At 38.0% G+C, this 18,414-nt stretch overlaps 1 protein-coding gene across 3 annotated transcripts; it reads right to left on the bottom strand.

Annotated features, from left to right (window-relative positions):
* Positions 1–1,850: 1,850 nt before the first annotated feature.
* Positions 1,851–18,175, bottom strand: UCHL5 (ubiquitin C-terminal hydrolase L5). Of its 3 annotated transcripts, none has more exons than XM_042819810.1 (11): positions 18,054–18,175; positions 16,748–16,811; positions 15,936–16,041; positions 8,471–8,596; positions 8,325–8,386; positions 8,096–8,226; positions 7,239–7,302; positions 5,975–6,077; positions 5,443–5,553; positions 4,124–4,222; positions 1,851–2,471 (listed from the first exon to the last, which is right to left on the bottom strand). In XM_042819810.1, the coding sequence occupies exons 1-11, from the start codon at positions 18,133–18,135 to the stop codon at positions 2,427–2,429; spliced, it is 993 nt and encodes a 330-aa protein (XP_042675744.1). In that variant the 5' UTR covers positions 18,136–18,175; the 3' UTR covers positions 1,851–2,426. The 3 variants fall into 3 exon arrangements, with proteins under 3 accessions (XP_042675744.1, XP_042675743.1, XP_042675745.1); XM_042819809.1 differs by having other exon boundaries at positions 5,443–5,556; positions 18,054–18,173; XM_042819811.1 differs by lacking the exons at positions 16,748–16,811; positions 18,054–18,175 and adding exons at positions 11,647–11,712; positions 12,749–12,832 and having other exon boundaries at positions 5,443–5,556; positions 15,936–15,995.
* Positions 18,176–18,414: the final 239 nt, after the last annotated feature.

Below are 18,414 nucleotides of genomic sequence, written 5' to 3' on the forward strand. Positions count from 1 at the left end.
AGATAAGAATAATTTGTCAACATTTTAGATGCAGCAATCAGGCATGCAGAGACACCTGCTCTAGCCACATAAACACACTACACATCTGGTTGGCTTTTTTGTTGTTGTTTTTCCTCAAAATCTCCGTTCACCAGTACCACAACCACCTGGAACCAACTCATCCTATAACACTTTGCTTCTGCTTGGGGATAACTTAAACACTTAAACATCTTCCTATAACCAAAATAAATTTTACTTGGAATAGTGTGGTGGGAATGATCTTTTTCCCTAAAGCAACAACTGAGCACAGCAGTACATTGGCACATCTGACTTCACAGTGAATACAACAGGATTTTGAAAGAATGATTCGGGTCTGGTTGATGGGTTAGCTGAATGCACTGAATGAATAATTTTAGAATACAGCAGTAACTGAACATCTTAATAAGGATTAGAAGATCCCAAACATTTCAGGGCAATGCAATGTTCTTTGCTGCTGAATGAAAGGCTATAGTGCTTCTGTTACATGGATTTCCAGGGTGTGATGTTAGGTATGTCTAATTTTCAGTACTTACTCTATTAAGTATCATTTTTAATTGTAACTTCAATTATTTTACCACTTTCATTAACTTAGCTAACAAATACCTCCCACTGCAGTTGTATCATTGCACCATGTCATTCGCTAGAAAGTAAGTGGAGGAGAATGCAAGTTGAGGATTAAAGACAAACCTAAACCACGGTATTAAGAAATATCCCACATTATTAAATTTAGCACTGGCAGCCAAAGCACAGCAACATCACACTGAAATTTGACAGTGGGTTATTAGAATCTTAGCAAGTAGGAGACTGCTGACCTCTTTTGAAGGACAACAACGTAACAGTGAAGCAGAATTCTTCACAAAAATCAAACTTGGTGTTCACTACCACTGTGGTCACATTTCAGTTTTGACTCCCCACTGTGTATTCATTCCAGAAAAACACACAGGCTTTGCAATTAATCAAAGCACAAACCTTGATCCGCTCTATAAGTAGCAATAGGTAGCTTCACATGGTACGGTAGAACGAAGCCCCAAAATTCTGTTTCACCCCTTCAACATTTTATCAGTTGATCACATCTGTTTTGTATGGGGCTTTCCAGAAATTCTCTAGAGAACACTCTCATACAAGATCAAATGACCTCACAGTTCAATGAAGTCTAACTTTAGACAAATCAAAACTAACACCTTTCACTGGTTTTAAGTGTCTTCCAAACATACAATCGGAGGCCTTTTACTTATTTTCCCCTATTTCTTGTTCAAGCCCTTTGGAGGAATACTGGAAGTCTCCCAAATGAATTTACATACACTATACGCTAATTTTGCTTAAGTAATTTCAGACTTACTCATTGTCACAACAACCTGTTGCTATCTTTACCAAAACAGTTTGCCTGTCCTTAGTGGAAACTGGGTAGTGCTAAGAAAGCAGAAGCCTTTGCGCTCCCTCTGGTCCATGGAAAACAGGTCAAGTGTCTTCCACTCCAATGTTATGAACAAGAACCTTATTACATGTTTTTTCTTACACTATAGCATTTGCTCTGACAATTATTTCCTTTTACCTCCTATGGTCAATTAAAAAGTACTGTTTTGAAGAAATAACATACAAGATTATATCCAGTGCTAACACCCAAAACAACAGCAAACAAAACTTCAATGCAGATACTCAGTCACAAGGCTGGCAACCTCCAATACATCTTAGTTATCACACAGAATCACAGAATCACCCGGGTTGGAAGGGACCTCAAGGATCATGTAGTTCCAACCCCCCTGCCTAGCAGGGCCACCAAACACACACATTCAGTTATCATATTCAACAATAAAAATACCACAGGAAGAAAGTTTGCCAAAATAAAAATGGGAATATTTATTTTCTTTTCTACTAAAGCAATGCAGATCTGAGATTATACATCGGTCTTTGCAAATGTTTCTACTGCTAAATTTGTAGTTTTCAACTTTGTAAAAAATTAGACATGGACTTCAAAAAACAAAGACACAGGGCATGTCACTGAACAACTGGATAACGAGGATGAGCTCAGAACAACTGTTAGTAGGGATGAGCAAAGAAAGCTCATGCTTAGACTTAAATTCCAGCATTTGCATCATTACCATATACTCACGTGGGACAAAACGGGTACATCTTCCTTGCACATGTTTAAGCCCACTTTCCAAACATTCAGAAATCGGACTTAAATAAGGAATTTGACCAGTAGAACCTAACCATTACTTAGTAGTACTACATGCACAAGATGCAAGGGAAGCAAAAAAAAAAACTAGACCCGTGCATACAGCATAAGACAAACTGTTACAATTGTCAAACGTGCGATGGACAAAATTTAACATTTATGAAAAGTTTTATTTGTTGTCATGAAAATAGTTTCAGAAGCACATAGTTGTATGTATTTTGCAAGGCCATCTTCACTTGGCCTCCTGAGCTTTCTTGGCGTTCTGTTTTTCTTTAGCCTAGAAAGCAAAGGGATATACTGTTAAACTCAGATGATACCAAGATCTACCTTTTGTACATTTGACTGACTGCTCATAACATTGAGCCTTCTACACAGAAACACTACAGAAGGAAACAAATTACATGTCAACTCAGACACTTGATAAGTATTGTACTGTAGCTTTACTATTATTTCATAAATAGGGTAGAAAAAAGAATAGTTCCTAGCAAAGATTTTTGCAGATTACTTATAACCTGTATCAATTTCATGGTTGGACTCGATGATCTTTAGGGTCTTTTCCAACCTGAGCGGTTCTATGAATTGATAAGGAATGTAACACACAAAATAAAGCATTCATTTTAAACCCCCAGTTACTATGTTACAGTAAACTACTAGTCTACAAAAGTACTCCTCAAAGCTCAAGTAAAAGAATGTACACATCACATAATGCACAGGTTGTTCTGAATGTAACACCTCCTATTTATTTCCATGAAAGGCACAACAGATACAAAGACCACAATAACCTTATTCGATAGAGCAAATTCTCAGCTATAAAATGCTCTTTTTCAATACAGCCACCACCATTAGCTATGCATTTTCATCAGAGCTTGTAAAAATCTGTGGCAGCAAAGGTGACCTGCTGTTGCCACTACTGAAACAAACCACCTACTGCCTCACTGTGCTCATATCCACTGTTTGGTCTTCATAAGTGTTCACAAGCACCGGTGAATGTCAATGGGTACAATATTTTCTGCCTGGAGGAATTCAATAACACACCTTTGCTTTGTACACACTTCCATGTCAGACATCATTCTGTCAGACTGTCCCTCTGCTGCCATCTGTCATGTGGTAACAACACGTAATGGAATACTAGCAAGGTTTAGCCTGTACTGCCACACCTCCAAATCTGCCTCCAATGTCACGAGCCAACATAATAAAACAGAAGACATTACTCTCAGAGAAGCCCTTGTATTTAGCATTTTTTCCCCCCAGCAGAGTGACATTCAGACCTTCTTCAATTAGAGTTCAAAATTAGGAATATTATCTACTGCACAAGTAGATAAGCAAGCTGATCCTATGATCTCATTATAATTCAGGCCAAGTACTTAAAAAGCCATATATAACGTTTAATGACCTTGCCAAGGTGACAGACAAACTTCATTGAAGATGCTTAAATCCTAATAGCAAATCAACATTAATATCTACATACTGTACAAAGGAGAAAGCAACTGAAGCAGTGAATCTACATCAGGACAATGAAGAGAAAATTTCAAGCCCTCTAAATTACCAGAACTCTGTGCGCAGGTTGCCACCTAGTGTTGATATTGAAATACATCAATAGAGCAGTCTTAACAGATCCCAGGTTGGCAAAAGGAAGTCTTGAACACAGACACGGGGACTCACAGACATTTAAATAGGGTTTGTCAAGACCACAGAATGATTCAGGTCGGGAGGGACGTTTAAGATCATCTAGTCCCAACTCCCTGCTGGTGGAAAGCACTCCTGCCTATAGACTAGGTTGCTCAAAGCCCCATCCAGCCAAACCAATTTTAATTAAAAAAAAAAAAAAAAAAAAATCCATGCCTGTATAATAGACCACATTTTCAAGTAGAATGTATGAAAAGTTATAGTAATACATTGTTACTTCTAATTCAGGCAAGAAATACTCACTTTTTCTACTAATGGTATTAACTGTTGATGTTCTGCTAGAGTCTTTAATAATTCCATGATGAAGGGCAGGTAGTTATGTTTTCTTCTAATGTTTTCAATCTAAAGACAATTCACAAAAGATAAAATTCAGATAAAGATAAATTAACAAAAAATAAAACTAAGATAAAGATAAATTAACAAAATTATTGTATCACTAAAAGTGGATTTTCTCTTTTCTTCTGAAGACTCCATTGGAGTTTTTTTTAATTACATTTTAGCCAGTTCAAAAATAAAGTCCGTGTCAAATTTTTGAGCACACAGTGAAAAAATGAAGGTCATATGAACTCAGTGTATAAGGCACAAACTCTCCTTAAGGACCCCAAGTGGATAACTTGAAGAAAGAAGTTGACTTCTATGTAGTTTCCATAATATTTCAAAATACAATTATGAAGTTTAAGCATTTTTTGGCCTCCCTATTTCAGTGTTTTGCCTATTCTCATGCTTCATGAAGTGCATACATTTTTCATTACTTCAGTATAGTTTCTGGATGCTATGGAACATAATGCAGCGACACTACTCCAGAATAGGCAGCCACAACACTTTACAGCACTGAAAAGGAAATTAGCACAAGTACAGTAGAGATAAATACCAAATTATCATTTACTGAAAAAGGAAAAAAAGAAACAATTGGTTATCCTGCTTCTAAACTTTAATTCTTCTCAAAACATTCTGTGAGAAGTATTACAGAATCATCAAAAAGTTATAAGGGATGATTTCAGAGCAGCTTCCCCATATCTGATTGTCGTTAATGTAATACGCCCTCTTAAAAGATGACATACTTTCAGTACACTTGAATAAAATACTTATTTAGGATAATGAAAACCACATCAGTCGTTCCTACACTGCTATTTGCTTAAGAAAAAGATAACAGGTAAACTGTAACAAAAAAAAAACCAAACAAACAATTAAAACATCCTATGAGAGCTTCTTCACTGAACACAATATCTATGTGTCAGATTAGTTGATGTATGGGCAAACACAGAAGGGCTCTATACATGAAGTCCAAAGACTTCCTGACTTGGCTTAAAAAATAAAGAACATTAATTACAGTGATAGCTGGAAAAGCTTGTATGAAAGTTCAGCAAAAAACTAAGATTAACACATGAAATTTCACATGAAATTCAGGAATGGCATAGGAACTTACATCAAAAGCTGTAACAGGTTACATTTCTAATACCCAAATTCCTACAGATTAATTTCAGCAGCCTCCCACAGACATAACAGCTGGCTTTTCCTTGCCATGTGCCCATATTTGGATCAAAAAAGCAAAGGTAACGTACCTTGTATCTCTTTAGTTTTTGGTTTTCTTCTTCAATTAACATCTGATATTTTGCAACTTCTGACTGTATAGAACTTAACATGTTACTACTTTGATCTGTATCCATAGGTTCCTCCTTGCACAAAACAGAAAAAGTTAATGCACTCCTCTTATTTAAACAAAGAAAAAAAAGTCTTGCTGTTTGAATATTCCAATTACAGCAGAAGAAAATCAATTTTGCTTATTTATGAAATTTCTGCAGTTGATTATGTGGATTAGCTTCATTAATTTGGAAAAATATAGTTCCATTGCAACAGCATATTAGCCAGGATAGACGGTCACAATGATGTGTCTGCCCTGTACTCAGTGCTCAGAAAACTAACTAGGTCTACAACACCTATCTCCATGTGGCACTGCACTGGACAGATGTAATCATCCATCCTTCCTCCTTTTAGTCGATGCTTCATTTGAAGCAAGGAACAAAGTTGGTGAATAATAAAGACATGGAACTGTTCTCACAGATCTAATCCAGTAATTTAAACACCATGACTTACCTCTGCAAGTTGTCGCTGTAATTCTGCAATTCTCTGTTCATATATCATCTTTCTGTCAGATACAATAGCCATCAAATTAAACCTTATCTCGCCTTCGCTGTATCTGTAAGAAGAACAAGAAGGAACAAAAAGCTTTCAAAAATCAGTGTTTTACACAAAAAACTCAAAACTCTTCTTCAGGATTTCCTTCCACTGTAAGGGAATACATTCTTGGAGCGTCAGGGGAAACACACAGAGTTGTATTAAATCAAGTTGTGCTGCAGATCCAATTCTGCCATGAAATAAAAACCTCAGGTTAGCACTTCCCAAACTGTAACTTCTAATAATCTCTTCTCCCAAGATACTACTATTCCTGTATGCTACCACAAAAAAAATAAGTATTTGAAGCTATATTCCAAAGGGGAAAGGGAAGGCAAACAACAACACAAAAGCACCATGACAACAAAACCCAGAAGGGCATGGCTGACAAGAAAAACTGCACAAGAATACTGCATGCAATACTCGTACACTCTCAGTATTGTTACTGGCTATAAAGTGTTGGAGACTTACTCACAGGATGTGAAAAATATATTCAGCAGTAAGACTAGCAGCCCTTTAAGAGCATAAATCCTGAAAATGTGAGTTGGCAGTTAGGTTTGTCGTATCAAATGAAAGACTTAAAGTAGATGACTTCAAAAGTTACTTCCTAAAAACTGTGTAAAATCGACTCTAACAACTTCAGTGCTGCTGCGCCTTGGAGTAAGAGCTGTGAAGCTGAAGAAACTCTAGATTAATTCTTCTAGATGAAATTTCTACACCAAGCCATATACCTAAGGTTAATTTCCTATAAATACCAGCTATACAGATGTATTTATTAGCTGGCGTTTTCAATTATAAGTGCACACCCAAACATTATCAATGGTAACAGACGTGAGTTTTCACTTGCAGAGACCCACAGCCACCTAACACATTAAATCTTGCTCTTTTTTCAAAGTACTAGCAGCATCTCTCTTCACTACACATACCTACTTTGACTAACCACACTGGAGCACAGCATATCTGAGACTTAGCTATTCATCATATTTGGCTCATGCTGGGCAATTCTGAAGTCACACACTGATATACACATAAAGGGATGCACAAGCTTCACTCCTTAGAAATTCAGTTGAAAGCCTTTAACTGAAGGAAATCAAGAAAAAATAACTGTGTTGGTTTTTTTTCCTTTTTACATACGTAGATATATCTACGTAATGAGTTCTATTTTAAAAGCATCACAATCATTTACTTTTGTATCCGTTTCTCTATGACAGGTCTCACAGCACTTATCCAGTCATCTTGATTGCATGAACCTAGGAAAAAAACAAATTAAAAAAAGATTACTTCAGGCCATGACTCAACGGTTCCCATACAGGTAGAACGAGAAAAGGCACTGGAGACAGAGTATGGAACACTGTGACATACAGAAGACACTAAAGGAAGTGCAAAAACATGATTGGTACCACAGAGCTTTCAAGATGCAAGATGTTATACATACCACAAATTAAGATTACAAGATATGAAACAGGAACTCTAAAAGAGAGCAAAACTAAGCTAGAACTAGCTATCTTTTAATATAGTTTGGAAATTATTTGCTACACATGGGGAAGCAAGGGCACTATGTGTCAGACGCATAGTGGACATGTGTGTGGGGTCAGCCATATACACCTGCACAGGAACTCTTACAAAATAGAAAGACAGACTACAATTTGGAAAAAAACCACATCCTTGAAAGCATGACTTGGGAATTGTTACCTTGGCTGACAGTATCACAAGCAAAAGACAATGCTGCAGAAAAATTCTAGCCAAAGGGACTGCATAGTACAAATACCAAGGAAAAACAAAAGCATTACATAGCTCTAATATTGTGTTCACTTGTTTGAAGACACATTGTAGAGAACAACCTGTTTTCTTACACAGGAAGAGAAAGAAGGAGGAAAAATGGATTGTCTGATCAACAAAAATACAACAATATAAATTGCTGCAAAAAGTAGTATGTGCCTTAATATTATGGGAATCTATAAGTTATTCTTTAAACAACACATAACCAACGTGTTGCAGGAAGTTCTGAACATCCTTTGTTTTAACAATAAAACAAAACACTACCTAAATCAATTGGTCCTTCCCTTAATCCATCCAGCTCATACAGCCGTCCATTAACAGGAACATAGCTTACAAAGTGAAATGCATCTTCTTCTTTTGCTGAAGACTTTGCATCAAATTCAAACATCTGCTGCCTGCAAAGAACATGTAAAAATAAATAAATCAATAAATCAGATGAAAGGGAATCTGCATGAATCCATCCTAGCTGGAAAACATGTAAAACACCTGCTACCTGGCAAAGCTGTTGTGAACTTGTCGAATCACTTCGGAGTTGCTTAGTGCCAAGCCTTTCATCTGAAATTGAGTAACAAAATTGAATGGTAAGCCTACACATAAAAAGCCTGATTATTTAAAATACAGGGAGTAGCAGGCACTTACCGCAGCATCAAAACTCTGTGAAAATTCTTTAAATTCTGACAAAGTCTCTCCTAGGCGGATATCCTGATGAGCGCAATTTAACAACACGCTTACTATGGCTTGAGTAGCACAAGCATTATTTATCACCTGGAAAAAAAGAGTTGATAATTTGCTCAGTGTTGGTGACAAAAGTATAATTCAGACTTGGCAACACTTCTGATGACAAACACTTTCCTTGCTGAGTCACATTACAGCTTCACTCTAAAAATATGCCAGCAAACACAGTCTGAGCAGCCACAGAAGCACAGGTGCTGGAGGCACTACTAAAATGAATACCCAGTGGCTGCTGTGCACTATTCATTGACTAAACGAGTATTTCACACTCTCTGCTTAGAAACTGTCCTTCTGTTGATTCACTACTTCCATTTTTTGTCCTTTATTAAATCATAAAAGGACAAATCAAATGAGAACACACCGATTTTATTGGTCATCCCACTAAAATAGCATACAAAGTGAACTACTCAGACTATATTGTACTTATAGAAAAAAAAAAAAGTCATCCTTGCAAAGAGTTTCTTTTGAATGATCAGAATTCCTAAAGCAATTAAGAGCCTCCAAAAACATTTGTGTGGGGGAAATAAAACATGTAACAGGATCTATATACACACATATGTTTTATCCTGCGTAACTTCTTAAAATATATCAAATTTCCAAGGTTTTATCCTAATAAAACTTACAGGTGTTTTGAGATATAAAGACTATATTTTTAAAGACTGTTTTGATGAAGAAAGAGCCATATGAAAATTTAGATCTTACCCCTGTTACTTGGCTATACTCTACCCTTTTGAATCAAAGTTACTACTTTGTGTAACTGTTTCTTAAATCACCTTGTTAAATCTGTGTTTAATATTTCACTGCCAGAAAACACAATCAAAACTCTTCATATTTCAGCACTGCCTTTAATGCGTTTTGTTCTTTTTTAATAATATCCACATTAAAATACAGTATAAAAGAATATAAAGATGACTGTAACACAATAAAGTTATGAGGTTACAATACAAGGCATCTCAGTTTTTTTCCTGAGGGAGCTGCAGGCTAGGAAAAGTAATGTTTTTTCAGCCAGGAGACTATTTTGCAATTGAAGATGGTAACTATTAGGACCGGCAGAAATTATGCTGATTTTGTGTAAAAAGGTGAAAATCAGTTTGGGGGTGTGAATGCAAAACCACTTCCAACAAGAAAGGAGGAAAAAGGAAACTTCCCCTCATACCAACAAACAATTTTTTGCAATCAAAACCAAATTCTCACTGATTGCAAACAGTTGTAGTACAGACATCAAAAGTGGACAGAATGAACCAGGTCATGTGTCTGCCTTTCTGTCAACCACCACAATCCTTTGCATTACCATTCCTACTCCAGAAATGGCTTCAGAGACATCAATTTCTTTCATCTTCAAAGAAATCCAACTATGTTAGCACTACATGCTGTATTAAATACACTTCATGGTATTCAGATTAGGTCTCCGTAGTGCAGATCATGAAGTAATAACAAAACACCTCCTAGTTTAAGGCAAATCTGGTTGTCTTAAATTATAGTCACGAGTCAGAATAGATTATAGAAACTGAGGAAACTTAAATGGACTGCAGGCATGCAAGCTAATGGTTGGATTTCACACAATTATATAACAATTGAGCACAGAGGGGAGTCAATCTAAGGCAGAGAAGCAATGAACAGTAGCAGAACAAAATTAAATAACAGCCTAACAGAATGACATAATTCCAAAGATCTAAGGACTCTTTCCCTTGTTATAGTGTAAAAACTGACAGTTGCCTGTCGTATGACTTGGGAGTGGTATCAGACATGGCTGCAGCACTTTGGGATGAAAGCAGGAAGATCTCCTGTGCGTTACAGAGAGCCAATCTGAAACAGTGGCACAATCATGGTATTAAATAAGCCGACAGAGAAAGGCAGAAGAGGTAGAGAGGACAGTAGTGATCCCTGTGGTAAAGAACATGCTATTGGAATGAAGGGACATCACAGCTAACTTCCACCTATAGAATAGGATCTAATAAAGAACATGGAAGGCAGAGAATGCACTGTATGATGATCCTTACTGAAAAATCAAGATTGAACAACAGGTGCTCAGACAGACCACCAACCCAACAGTGAATTCAAAAAGGGAAAGGAAAGTAAGAGAGGGGTTTTGAGTCCAGAGGCAGATCAGCTCAGAAACTGGATCAGCGGGATAAAGGAGCTTGAAATAACAGCAAAAACAAGCTTAACATGGATTAGTGGCCTCATTCAATATCTGCCTTTCAGCATAAACAAACTCTGTATTCTAACTACTCTATGAAGTACCCGCTTAAGAGTACAAGAGCAATGTTAAACTATCCTGTCTTACTGCTGCAAAACACAGAACAAATGCAGATCTTAGACCAGTGTTACTGAAATGGAAACATATTATAGAACTACAAACACTCTCCAGAACTGCAAGGCAGGAAGAAAAAGCAGCAGAAAGATTTCTGTGTGTGAATCAGAAGGCTGTGCAGACAGCAGATGTAATAAGGCAGGACTTCTGGGGGGAAGGACTTGATCTCTTGAGGTCCATTCCAACCCCTGCAGTTCTGTGACATCCCCATACCTAGGTGACGTGAGAGAAGTACCATGGCAGAGGGAAGAAGTGATCTTAGTACCTATGGTACACAAGTGCAAGGCTTGTTACAGCACAGTATTCTATCAGTGCACGCAGCCAGGCCAACATTGCTACACAGCCACCCAGCACATGCTTTTAAGGAGAAACAGTGAGGATACTCATCTACCTTAATTTCCAACATATTTCTGTGACTTAAGGTGTCTCAGCATACACTGAAAATATTTTCTACTTCTTTTTATACTGCATGACAGTATATGCAGATTGTCCTAGAAAGATTTTCAGCCTGATTTTTAGAATTTTCTGCATTTGCCCAGAAATCCCAACACCTGCCTGAGTATTTTCTATCCAGGAAGTCCTGGAAAGGACTTAATCATTAATTAAAACATTATTATTCAGGATTCCAACTTAAAGCAGACACACATTTTTGAAACCCCCAGAAATATCTGTGTATTTAGTGAGATGTGAAGCCAGATTCCAACACAGGAGAATACTGCTGTATCACCAAGCAGAGCTTAGCTTACAACAAACTATTGGAAGGACATACCTGAACATGTTATTTTGTTACACTTTTTCACTAACGACTCAAAATTTCATAAGCAGGCACCTCTGTCTAAAAAAAACAGTTGGAAGTTTCTGGATCAGTTTAAGGTTGCACTACTTTAAGGTCACAAATTACATTCAGCTGATGGACTAGCTTTAAAACAAACAAAACCACAACACCTTTAAGCAGCCTTGTGCTGTAACTGGTAATATAACTGACAGATTACAAGACTTCACTTAGCAAGGAGCACATTACAAAACAGTGGGTTTCACAATGCCCAGTATAAAAGAATTGGGCATTAGGACTAAGTTCTGAAACTTATTCCTGTTTAAAATTCCTATTCAAGTCATCCTTTGGAATAAAATAAATATATATATTCATCATTATATATATATATTTCATCATTATATATATATGATCTTCCCATAGTTATATTCCATTACTGAAAATCTTTTTTCTGATTTTGATCAGGTACACTGTAGGCTCACCTCTTATGATGTTATCTGTAATCTCAACTTTAGCCTTAACATAGATATTTGGTCCATTTTAACGTTACCAAAATTGTTAGTGTCAAAGAACAGAAGAATTGAGTTTGTAGACAACTGTAGAATTGAAAACACTAAAATAAAATAGCACACAATATGCTCCAATTAGTGGCATAAAGATAGCAAGAAAACTTTGATTGTTAGTTAACAGTATCATTAATAGGATCCTGCTTCTGCAGGTGCAGATTTCCTCCCTGGTTAAATTACTGTTTTACTATCACAACTGAAACGTTTACCATCACAATACAGCATAAAATAAATACAATGCACAAAATAAAGGCATTATGCCAGCATTTCAGTAGTAATATCTGAAGGAGTTATTAGAATAGTAAGAAAATCCTAGTAAGAAAGTCTACAGCAATGGCCTTATCTTCTGTCAGAAGATGCTTTCACTTCTACACTGACTACTCTGCTATTCTAAACAGTGCTGACAACAGCTAAACACACTGAGTGGTACAATCACATAACCACTGCATGAAAAAATAATGGCAAGGGCCTACTTATGCAACACAGAAATCAGGAAAATCAGAGTTAAGGCTGAAATTGGACCCTTAACTCACCTCGTTGTGCCTAGGTATCCTAGCTCAAAGGGTATGTAAGATCATCCAGAGTTCTCTGCCCTCAAATAGAGGACCAAATCATACCTAGGCATAACAGGGAGGCCAAATTTAAGATGAGTGTGCATAAAACTGACCAGTAAAAAAAAAAAAAACCAAAACCTTTTAATAAGCATGCAGACTCAACAGACTTGAAAATTCAACTCCTCCCTCCCTCCCAACATACTCATGATTTCATGTCAGACAACATCAACATTTTAGAATTCAGCGTCCGTATTGGTATGGAAATAGGTAAGACCAAACCATGAGCATGTAAAAGCTTCTTATATAAACAGTTTCTTAATGCAATTTTGTAAGCTTGTTCTTTGCTGTGTTCTTGCAGTGTTAGAGTTTATAGCACTTGATACTTTCCCCCAAAATGAAAAACAAAAATATAGAAATGTAATATTTAATTAACACCAAAGTGCAACAGAGCTACACTGCTGGTAACACCAGTTATTTTCTGCACTAAATTGATGTTTTGTATTAACAGCTACTTAGTCCTGCTCAGAAAGGACTCAGCATTTCACTTTAGAACTTCTCTGCAGTAGGATGGCATATATCAGATCTCTTCAGATGCCAACATTTAAAAGAAAATAATGTATAAGGAGGGGGAAAAAAAAAAAGAAGTGTCACATAGGTTTCCTGAGATTTTTCAGAGCTAGGCATCATTTCAGTTTTGAGATACAGATCAACAGACTAAAAGTCAAAAATCTTCACTAAACCAAAAAAGACATCCAGGATTCTGACATTCCATCCCACAAATGAATGACAGTATTTCAATCATTTTTTCTCAGATGTTACAAATGCTACTAACAAAAAAACCTGAAAGATAGCTCTCCCTCTCTAAGCCACACCACACAACTGGCCTTTAAGTTTCATAGGGAAAAAGAGAAGTGACATAAACCCTGCCGTGTGATAGCCATAGAAGGAGTCTTACAATAGGAATATCTAATATTGATGTCAATCTTCCTTTCTGGATGACTGAGCAAGATTTACTGACTGCGGTTTCAAGAAATACAGTAATATCATTACTACCACAAAGTCACCCATTACCACTACTTACCTTTTACCAGCTCTGGCCTGTACAGGCTGACTGACCAAACTCATCTCACAAAGTGGCAGGAGATTAAACCAGAAAATACACAAAATCTATAGAAAACTGCTTGCTAGTTAGATGAATTGGCTGTGGAAGTTCAATGAGCACGTGAGCCATTGCAAGAGATGGCCAGAATCATGCATCTGAAGGAGACAGGCTTGCAGGACCTGAACATCCTATATTCTTATCAACAGCAAATCACCAGATCAACATCTCTGGAAATTGCTTAATGATTCACTCCAGCAAATCTACCTTACAAGACAACAGGTTCTAGGAGAGCAGGTGAAGTGAAGATGTGGTAAGTACCTCCATGCTCACAACATGAAGTTTTAACATTTTAAGGTTTAATAAAAAAAGTAAAATACAAACGTTTCAAAGAACTCTAGAAGACAAAGCTTTTTATTGTTTGCTTTATGGCTTTTTATGTTTTTGTTACCAAGCCTAACACTATCCTGATTTTCTGAAACACATTCTGCAACACAAAATTAAAAGCTCAAGACCCTTCTTAGACTCTTATTTTCAAATGCTTCAAAAAGAGAAGTATCAGGGGGAAGCAGACAATGTCAAGCAAACAAAAGATTGGAAACTTTTCAGGGACCATTTACTAAAAGGAAAAAAAAGATGAAGTATCTTGAATGATGATAAACTCGCTCTAACTTGAGAAAAAGGAGCCTCTCTAGATTCACGTCAGTCATTTCCTCCTGCCAAGTAACTACTCTGAGAGCTGCATCAAGGATTTTTGCTGACCTTGCTTGCAGTAAGGCTACTCTATAGCCACAGGCTACTGAACTCTAGCAGTGTTTAATTACTCAGAAAGCATAAACTAAAACAGTGCCTATGACACCTACGAAACTGTAAAGATAAAGGTAAACTGATGCAGATTGTTATGTCCTAAGATGGACACTGCTTGGCAGGACTCAAGACATGCAGCAGGGGAATAGCTACATAATAAAATCAACCATGGAATAAAGTCACTTATGACAGTCTGAAACAATAAGGCAGGAGGATTGTAACTGTAGCAATTAGACCAATATGAGGGGAAAGGCATTACAACAAAAGTGTGATGACAGAAGGACCAGCAAAACAGAAAGGTGCTACAAAGGAAGGGAAGAAGATTGCTCACCCGTATCAGAAGATTACAGCTTCACAGCAGAAAGTTTCACCAAGAAGGGATCTCCAAGCAGAGATCCTTCCCCAATGGCAGTCAGCCCTTAAATGAGCTCTAAGAGAGGTGTAGACAGGCTCCACCTCTTCTGCTCACACAGCTGAACTGCCTTCACCTGTGCTCTCAGGGCTGACCAGCACCTTTCCCCAGGTGCTCAATCAGTGCTTCAGGCTGTGACTCAACAGTTCCCATACAAATAACTAAATAACAAAAACTAACAGAAGACAATTATCTGCCTAATAGAAGTACACAAACAGAAAAGACAGGGAGCTGCAGATATTGATTCTGTTGTTTTTCACATTTCTGCTTTCACTTAGGAGTGCGTGGAGATTTCTTCACACAAACAGAAAACACTTATTTTTCCTGTAACTCAATTTAAACTTTCTGATTTAAATACTTCGGACTTAAAACGTACAGACCAAAACAGTCCATAAAATCTTCAAGTGTTATCCTAGAGTTATAATGACCTAACTGCAAAACATTTGAGAAACACAAGAGACAAGAACTTGCCTGAAACAAACATTTTGAAAGTGGTTTCAAAGAAAAAAACAATAACAAACCAAATATAAAACAACAAATACACTACTTCTTCTGCTGAAAACTAATTCCTTATGGTACAGAACAGTTACTTCTTATAGGATGGGGATGGCAAATAAGTAAGAGCTTTACTTCTCAATACCTCATTATGTTTTTGTCTGCTTTGGCAGATCAGATTTGCTTTCCTAGCCATCTAAGATATAGTATCTCATCTCACAAGATTTGTCAAAGTTGCTTCACATAGAAAAGTGTTAATTGCTGTGTACATTTAAATAAAAAGCTGGCTTATCTTTCCATATTAAGTGCTCTGTTTCATGACATTTCTAACAAAAACACCAAACTTGCCGTACCTGTTTAGCAAAAAATATTGTATCCAGTCTGGAATCCTGAACAACAGAACCTGCTGGTTCCTCTCCTGGCTGCCACTTGAAAAGGAATATCAGCCCATGCACCGGTCTAAAATATCAAATTCATAGGAAAAAAAAACACAAATAAACAGAACAACCATTAACAAAATAGGTGTTTCTGGCTTTAGAATTTTTTTTTAATACACCTATGATAGTTTAACTGTATGCTGTTACAGTAACCCTCTTCATTATTTACTTATAAACACAGGGAGCTTGCACTGCAATTTTCAGTTAGCCTTTTAATTACGGAGAACGTACTTAAGGCTTCTTTCCATACAAGCTGCACAATTCCAGTGAAATTTGCATTTAGCAAGTCAAGACCAGTTTTTCTGGTCACTGTAATGATAATAGGTGCAAAACACCCTTTATTACCTATGAGCAACTGGGTAATATTTTCATAGTTATTTATTGATCACACATAAGAAACGGAATGAAAGTTTCAGTACTCCTTTTAAAATACTGAAAGATAAGAGGAGCTCCTCAAAGGATGCAATGCAAACCAACGCTAAAATCATTAGAAAACTCTTCTCACGTTCTAGCTGCTACTATCAGCTCTACCCACAAACAGAAAAGTTACTTAATGAAACAAAGCATTAATAAAAGGTTATTTAATTGTGAAGTACTTGATTAAATCAAAACCCTGATGTAAATCAGTGCAAACTGAACATCCACCACCCAAGCTTAGGACAAGCTTCTTGCACAGTTCACACAAATATAAATAAAAAACATACAACTTAGAAAGGAAAGTTCCTTACTTCAATTTTTCAAAGTTTTCCGGTTCTAAACTCCATATTTCTTCTACTTGTGCTCCTCTACAGCCTGCAAAAAAAAAAAAAAAGGAAAAGTTTCCTTAGCTACTGCATTTAGAATGGATGTAACTAACTAAAAAATAAAAAAATCATAGGATCATAGAATGGCCTAGGTTGAAAAAGACCACAATGCTCATCTGGTTCCAACCTCCTGCTATGTGCAGGGTCGCCAACCACCAGACCAGGCTGCCCAGAGCCACATCCAGCCTGGCCTTGAATGCCTCCATTGGGCATCCACAGCCTCCTTGTGCAACCTGTTCCAGTGCATCACCACCCTCCGTGTGAAAAACTTCCTCCTAATATCTAACCTAAACCTCCGTCTCAGTTTAAAACCATTCCCCCTTGTCTTATCACTATCCATCCTTGTAAACAGTTGTTTACCCAAACAGATCTAGTCTCATTTCCTTCTATTTTCTCTTTGTAGACATCCACCAAGTTTTTATTTTTCACTCTCACTGGTCATAAGCAACAGCTTCATGATTTGTGGGTTACAGCAGCATACGAGAACAGCCAAGCTCATTAATTCCTATAAACTTCTCAAGAGAATCATTTCTCACACACTAACTTCCTTCTACTGTTATAAGATACATTTTAAATGCCAAGTGCAACACTTTATTTTTTGTGTGAACTACAGAATTTCAGCAGATGGAAAGGACCAAATTAAGGCCTGCTCTAATTTAAGTGATTTCACCAAGAGCTCAGTGAAATTCAATTACCTTCTGATCTTCAAATGCTGGAAGAGATTGTTATGATAACATGGATCCACACCATGGGACAAACAGATATCAAAGCGTGTAAATAAATTGTAAATTAGGTGGTTATTCTTGCGTTTTAGGATACACAGCATTACAAAGCAGTTTTATAAAAACTTCCCCCCCCCCCCCCAAAAAAAAAGAAATAAATGGAAGATTAACACATTATTTAAACAAACGCAGAAGTAAAACTAGACTTAGCTGTGTAACCGCAATAGGCTGAACAGAATAATTGGAAATCCGCATAAAACCCAGCGTTCTGAAAGCAGCCCCTCGCAGGTCACCCAGCAGCACGGTCGCGCCGCTCATCTTGCTCCCCAGCCACCCTCCTCATAGCTCACACACAAACACACACACACAGCCCGCAGCCCCGCCCGCTCTCTACGAGCGGCTCCCTACGAGCGCTGCCGCAGCCGGAGACACGCGGCGGGGCCTGCTCGCCGTAAGGCCTAGAACACAACAACGCCCCTCCAGGTTCCGCAACGCCTCCGCTCCCTCACCGAAGCCCTTGATGAGTTCCGTGAAGACGCCCGGGTCGCTCTCCATGAGGCACCACTCCCCGGCGCTGCTGCCTCCCGCCATGGCGGCAGCCCGCGTGCTGCCCTCGGGCGGTAGGTGCCGCCGGCCGGCTACGCCGCGAGGCCGAGACGCGCCACTCCCTTCCCGGCAGGCCCCGCGACACGCGCCGCACCTGGCATCTCTATGGTGAGGCAGGGCGGGAGCGGGAAGCAAACGCGACGAGCGGTTCCGGGTCAGCAGCATAAACCACTTCCGGGTCAGAGCGGCGGCGGGCACGAGCGTTTCCGTCTCCATCCGGGCACTGAGCGCGGCGGCGCGGGGCGGAGGGCGCGGCTCCATCCG

Source organism: Centrocercus urophasianus, unplaced genomic scaffold (genome assembly GCF_019232065.1).
Source record: "Centrocercus urophasianus isolate 14NV4802_14NV808 unplaced genomic scaffold, USGS_Curo_1.0 seq_18, whole genome shotgun sequence".
Taxonomy (NCBI): domain Eukaryota; kingdom Metazoa; phylum Chordata; class Aves; order Galliformes; family Phasianidae; genus Centrocercus; species Centrocercus urophasianus.